Source organism: Anastrepha obliqua, unplaced genomic scaffold, assembly GCF_027943255.1.
Source record: "Anastrepha obliqua isolate idAnaObli1 unplaced genomic scaffold, idAnaObli1_1.0 ptg000012l, whole genome shotgun sequence".
Classification (NCBI taxonomy): domain Eukaryota; kingdom Metazoa; phylum Arthropoda; class Insecta; order Diptera; family Tephritidae; genus Anastrepha; species Anastrepha obliqua.
Window position 1 is genome coordinate 5,075,707 of NW_026562179.1, and position 6,949 is coordinate 5,082,655.

At 42.1% G+C, this 6,949-nt stretch overlaps 1 protein-coding gene across 1 annotated transcript; it reads right to left on the bottom strand.

Moving 5' to 3' along the window:
- Positions 1-276: 276 nt before the first annotated feature.
- LOC129251344 (uncharacterized) lies at positions 277-1,211 on the bottom strand. Its single transcript, XM_054890742.1, has one exon. It carries the CDS (start codon positions 1,171-1,173, stop codon positions 277-279), a length of 897 nt encoding a protein of 298 aa, XP_054746717.1. The 5' UTR covers positions 1,174-1,211.
- Between the last annotated feature and the right edge of the window lie 5,738 nt (positions 1,212-6,949).

Below are 6,949 nucleotides of genomic sequence, written 5' to 3' on the forward strand. Positions count from 1 at the left end.
AGTCAGAGTGGCCTGATATTACAGTTAGATTTAGTAAATATGTAATAAATAGCAATAGAATTTATGTTACTGTAATTATGCTTACTGTATGTATATATGCAAATAATGAGAGATGCTCATAACATAACAGAAATAAAGTGCAAGTGAGAAAGAATGCGAATATGAGAATAATGGCAACATACAAAAATAAGAGAATGATATTTACTGCTCGGCCGTACTTTTCGTCGGTAACACTCCCTTGCCCGTAAACAAGTCTGACAACACATGTTTCCTTCACTAGGTACCGACATCTAACACCGCTACTTTTGCAATCGGTCGATGAAGAATGCCTGATTTGGTTTCTACCATAGCGCTCCGAACTTGGCCATCCTTCGCTTTTACCACATCTACAATTCTGCCTTTCGGCCAGCAGTTCCTCGGCAGGTCTTGGTCTGCAATTACCACGACATCGCCAATACGTACTGGGCGTTGTTTTGTGAACCACTTGGTACGTCTAGAGATGACCGGTATATATTCCTTCACCCATCGATGCCAAAAGCGGTCAGCGAATTGTTGGGTCAATTGCCAACGTTGACGCAGATTGACGGTGTCGCTACATATTGGCCTGTAGCCATCCGATGACCCAATCAGCAAGCAATTTTCCAAAGAAACAAATGTAAGCGGGCGGGCGTTCAGGATAAATTCTACTTCATTCAATGCACTTCGCAAGCTTTCATCGCTGAAACTTGTTGAAGGTAGTATTTCATAAAGCACAGTCTTCACTGATCTCACAAGCCTTTCCCATGCACCACCCATATGGGGGGTGCTTGGTGGATTAAATCTCCATTTTACTCGGTCGAAAGATGAGGCGATACCATTCAAATCGATATTTTTCAGACTCTCGCTAATTATTTTTTCAGATGCCTTGAAATTGGTGCCGTTGTCCGAGAATATCTCCCTGGGATAGCCGCGTCGTGATATAAAGTTGCGTATCGCCATGATACAGGAACTGGTATTTAAGCTGTGGGCAACTTCGATGTGTATAGCGCGAAGCGTTAGACATGTAAATAGAACGCCCCATCTCTTTTCTCGCCTTCTTCCCACGATGACAAGCAATGGGCCAAAATAGTCGATACCTACATACGTGAAGGGCCTCTCGAAAGCGGCAATCCTTGCAGCCGGCAGCGCTGCCATTTGTGGCGGCTGAGGAATTGAGCTATGGTTTTTACATTTTTGACACTCTGCGCGCACTCTTTTGTACAACACCCTCAGTCGATTTATAAAGTATGTACCACGAATTTGATTGATTACAGACTCATACATCAGGTGATGGAAATTTTCGTGAGCCCAACGCACTATTAAAAAGGTGACATGATGAGAATTAGGCATCACTATAATATCTTCATGGTTGTTTAAGTGTTCAACTCGACTTTTGCATCTTATTATGCCATCTGTGTCTAAGTAAACGTTTAAAGTAAAGAGTTTGCTAGAGTTGTCAATATTCTTACCGCGTTTGAGGCACCTGATCTCTTCACAATATTCACTGGACTGAGCATACCTTATAAGAAGACATTGAGCTTTCTGAATCATGTCAAAGTCGATGGATGTTTTTCGTTGCCTTGCTAGCACAACTGAGCGTAGTCGGTCGACGTAAAATAAAAATGTAGCCACAGCTCGATACAAACGTTTCCAGCTGGAAAAGTGCTCCACGTTCAGCATCAGGTTGTTCATGTGTTCCTTTTTCATATGTAGAACATAATGTTTAATTTCCGAATCGTCGCACTCCTCTAAGCTTAACTCTTCGCACTGCGGCCAAGCTTCTGCGCTCGACCTTAAAAAATTTGGGCCGGTAAACCACAATTGGTAGCACTGACGTGTAGTTGTTTTTGTAGCTAAATCGGCGGGATTATTTCTCGAGGGAACCCACCGCCACTGGCTTACGTTTGACGCCTCTAGAATTTCGCCTATTCTATGCATCACGAATTGGTGGAAGTTTTTAGGGTCCATTCGCATCCATCTTAGCACCGTATTTGAGTCTGTCCACCAATATTTCGACATTATGTTAATACGTTGCGTATTGCTTACCATGTTCGCCAGCTTTACACCAATTACCGCCGCCTGCAACTCTAGTCTGGGTATCGATAATGGCTTTAGCGGTGCGACTTTGAATTTGCCAGCCACTAGACTAACCGTGACGTCGTTTCCCTTTGATACACGCAAGTAGCAAACGGCTGCATACGCGCTTTCCCCGGCATCAACAAAGGTGTGAAGTTGAACATCTTCAGCATCTTTCAGCAATAGTGAATAACATCGAGGTATTTCGGCAGCTGTTATTAATGGCATAATGGACTTCCACTGGTTCCATTTGTCGAAAAGATTGTCTTGGAGCGGGTCGTCCCAGGCGAGACCAGATCGCCATACATCTTGCAGCAAGATCTTTAACCCTACGGTGTAGCAGCAAACAAATCCAAGAGGGTCGAAGATCGACATTAAAACTTGGAGTGCTTCTCTTTTCGTTGGTATGATCGATTCGTTAATAACATCGCGACGAAGTCTCGCAAATCTACAAATATATTTAAAATTATCGCTTAAAGGGTCCCAAAACATACCGAGGACTTTCGTGGTTGAACCCCATTCTTTGACGGATTGAACTGACATAGGATCTTCTTCGAGCTGCTCCACGACAAATTTGGAATTTGAAGACCAGCCACGTATATTGAAGCCAGCGGCGCCATGAATTTTTTTTACTTGTTGAGCCAATTCTAACGCAGATTGTTCATCATCTCCACAGTCAATAAAGTCATCCACGTAATGGTTCTTCTTTACAGCTTCTACGGCTCGAGGAAGTTCATTTTCAAAATGGTCGGCGTTTTTGTCACGTATGTAGTGGGCAATAAACGGAGCGCAATTCAGTCCGAAGGTCAACGCTCGCATGACATAAATACTTGGTTGCTGAGGATCATCACCGTCATCGCACCACAAAAATCGCTGAGCATGCATGTCGCTGTCCCGTATATTGATACGGTGAAACATCTCCGCTATATCACCGCATATAGCCACTCTGCCTACTCTAAAAGCTAATAAAATACTAACGAGTGGGTTAAGTAAGTCTGGGCCACTCAGTAGGAAGTCGTTGAGTGACACCCCGTTCACCTTTGCAGCAGCATCCCACACCATCCGAAGCTTTCCAGTCTTATTTGGATTGCTTACAATGAAAATAGGCAAATACCATGTTTTACCGTTAGAAATAGCAGCCTCAATCGGGGAGAGTTTTTTCGCGTACCCCTTGGAAAGTAGATTATTGATTTGAATTTGAATATTAGATTTTAGCATAGGATCCTTAACAAACTTCCTCTGCAAACACATCAGCCGTTGTAAAGCATATACATAGTTATTGGGTAGCAATGCACTTGAGGTACGCCACGGTAGCCCAATTTCGTAAAAGTTATCGCCCTTTTTACAAGTGTTATTCGCAATACTCACAGCTTTGGCATCTTCTTCCGACAGTAGCTGAGTAGGTTTGGATGACTCTAACGTGAAGAATTCTTTTACAGTCTCGTGCAGCTCATCGTATCTTTTTTGACAATCGCATGTATGTATATTTAGTCGATATTCGGCAGTCTGTCTTGAATTGCACCCCTGCAACGCCCATCCTAAACGGGTTTTTGACGCTATGGGCTGGAACCAGGTTCCCTCTCTAATTTTGAGTGGAATTGCCAACCTCCAGTTGTCCGCACCGATAAGCAATGATGGTTTTACGTTGTTATATGATGCAATTGGCAGTCCCGCTAGATATGGATATAGCCGCTCCATCGCAGATGCATTGATTGACTGTGCCGGAAGATTGAGATCGTCAACAGTATGAATATTCTTGAGAGTATATTTCTGCCAATTTGTCACACTCGAAATTTCGATGGCCGCCCGCACAGAATTTTCTTCAACACGCGTCGTGTTACCTGTCCACCGCAAACACAGAGGGTCTCGTTCACCTTTCAAGCCTAATTCATCAAATATTCTTTTTTCCATTAGCGTCACAGAAGAGCCTTCATCTAAAAATGCAAATATATTCAGTACTTTATTTTTAGAATAAATGCGAATCGGAACGATTCTGAAGAGTGGCTGCATTTCTTCGTGGCTGCTACTGTGCGTATTTATCTGCGCATATAAAAATTCGTTTGTATTTGTACTTACGGCGATGGGTTTTTGTTGGCTCATTACCGTGATTGTTTTATGTAGTAACGGATTATGTTTTAGTAACGGATTATGTGTAGTGCAACCCTCTACACCACATACTTTATTCATAAAACATTTCCGTCTATGCGGATTCAAACATTGGCGACAGAGGTTGTTCGCCTTAACTTCCTCCCATTTTCGCTGAAGTGTAAATTTTTTAAAAGTGTCGCATTGCATTACCTTATGATCGTTGCTCTTGCAAATTATACACTGCTTGCTCCTTGGTATGTTGCGAGCTGGTGATGGATGCTGAGTGTTCACGTCGATAGTATGCGTGTTAACCGTAGCACTACTTTTAGCAGGTGCTAAAGAGACGACAGTACTGGCTGCTTCGGCTAGATTGTACAACCAGTCGCTGAATTGTTTCACCACCGGAGTCTTTTCATCTTTCGGGTGAACCGCCCAGTTCAGCTTTTGGTTGTTGGGGAGCTTGTCAACCAACTCCTTGACGAGCAGTGGGTTATGCAGGTGCATGTACATTTGGTATCCCTCCATCGTGGCACAAATATTCCTGACGCAGAGTGCAAATTCAATAAGGCCCTCCAATTTATCCTTCAGTGCAGGCATAGCACGAGCTTTATTCATTGCGCGCTCAAGGATGTGTTCAGGTCTGCCAAAGCACATTCTAAGAGTTTTTATGATCTCAGGGACCATGGACGGCAAAAACAATTTACATTTTACCATCTCCCGTGCTTTGCCTTTAAGGCTCGCTTGTAATCTAATTAAATTCTCCGCATCGGTGTACCCCGCGACCGTAGTGCTGTTATCGAAACTGCTAATAAACAGCGGCCATTCTTCAGGGTCGCCATTAAAGGTTGGGAGCTGCTTAGGTATGGCCTGCCTTGCTGCTAATTGCCCAGGTGTAGGCCCATTGCTAAAAGAGGCCATCGAAATGCTGGATGAGGGCAGGTCGTTATACTGCGAAAGAATCTTATATTTGTTGTCCAAATATTGTTGTTGCAATTTCATCTGCTCTTCCAACTTTTCAAGCTGAAGGTTTCGATATATTTCGGAGTTGAATGGCATCTGCATACCTTGGCCATTTCGTATACCTGCTTGCTGCACCGACGAGAGTACTTTTGGTTGACTGTACGAGATCTCATTTGCAGAGGTGGCGACGCTGCCCGTTGTGAATTGTTGTAGCCCTGGGTTATACTCACTTGATTTATTTGGCAGTTGCGATCCCTGAACTCATGTACTGGGTTCGAAATTCCAGTTCGAAGAAGCCCAGGTCGAAAAGTTCGTGGATACTGCAGTAGCGGTAGTAACTGTAGAATTTGCTACATTAGTCGCAGGTTTTAGAAGCGGATTGACTGTTGAGTTAGATATCTTCGCAATTGTTCGAAACGTTGGGAGAAAATTCACGTGCCGGTTACCTTGCTTGGTAGTTGGCGATGACGATGCGGTTGGATGTGCGTTCGTGGTTGATGCATGATTCTGGCAGCTTTCACAGCTCCAGCTTTCGTCAGCCACATTGCTATGTACTCCAACGCAGTTGAAGTGGTACCAGGCGTCGCAGGTGTCACACTGGACCATACTCTCGTTGTCCGCTGCGTCACATTTTCGACAACTTTGCCCCGTTGTTTCTTCGTCCATATTGACCATTTAGCAAATATTACAATTAGTTAAATCAAATTTAATTTTACGGCAAAAGAATTTTAAAGAATTACGGCAAAAAAGTTTTAAAGAATCACCATAAAAAGTTTTAAAGAATTGTTGCGCGTATTTTTCTAGCGTGGCAGTCGTATTGTTTCAAATTTAAACACAAATTTCTAACAGCGTCCGTACGCTTTAAAACTTTTTGTATTTCTGTCTTATTTCTTACGACTACTCAGATTTACACCAAGTGACACATATTTATAGCTAGTCAGAGTGGCCTGATATTACAGTTAGATTTAGTAAATATGTAATAAATAGCAATAGAATTTATGTTACTGTAATTATGCTTACTGTATGTATATATGCAAATAATGAGAGATGCTCATAACATAACAGAAATAAAGTGCAAGTGAGAAAGAATGCGAATATGAGAATAATGGCAACATACAAAAATAAGAGAATGATATTTACTGCTCGGCCGTACTTTTCGTCGGTAACACTGGGTAAATGATATTTAAAATCCTCTAAAAACTTGTTAATTGTGATTTTATAATCACCGCATATCCGCAAATCACCGTTGGGTTTCAAAACTGGTACTAAAGGTGTACCCCAATCGGAGTTGTCAACAGGTTCAAGAACACCTGAACTGATTAAATCTCGCAACTGTTTCTCAACTTTAGCCTTCCATGCTAATGGCAAAGGTCTGGGTTTGCAAAATACTGGTGTTGCATTTTCAACAACCTTTAAACAAATTTCCGAATTTTTAAATTCACCCAACTTATCTTCAAAAACCTCAACGAACTTAATCTTCAATTGTTCGACGATCGCAGCATTATTATTTTCGAAATTAATATTGTTTATTTGCAATAATTCGAAATTAAAAGAACGTAAAAACGTACGACCAAGCAATGGAGGGTTTGCAGAATTCACAACAACAACAACAACAGTTTTTGTATTACCTTTAAAAGTAATCGACGCATCATATTCGCCAACCAGCTTCAATCTATCACCACTGTAGTCAACATATGGAATATTGCATGGTCGGAGAGTCTTTTCCATAATATTATTCTCGTAAAACGACAAAGGCAACAAAGTGCATGGTGCACCTGTGTCACAAACAGCATTTAATTTAACTCCA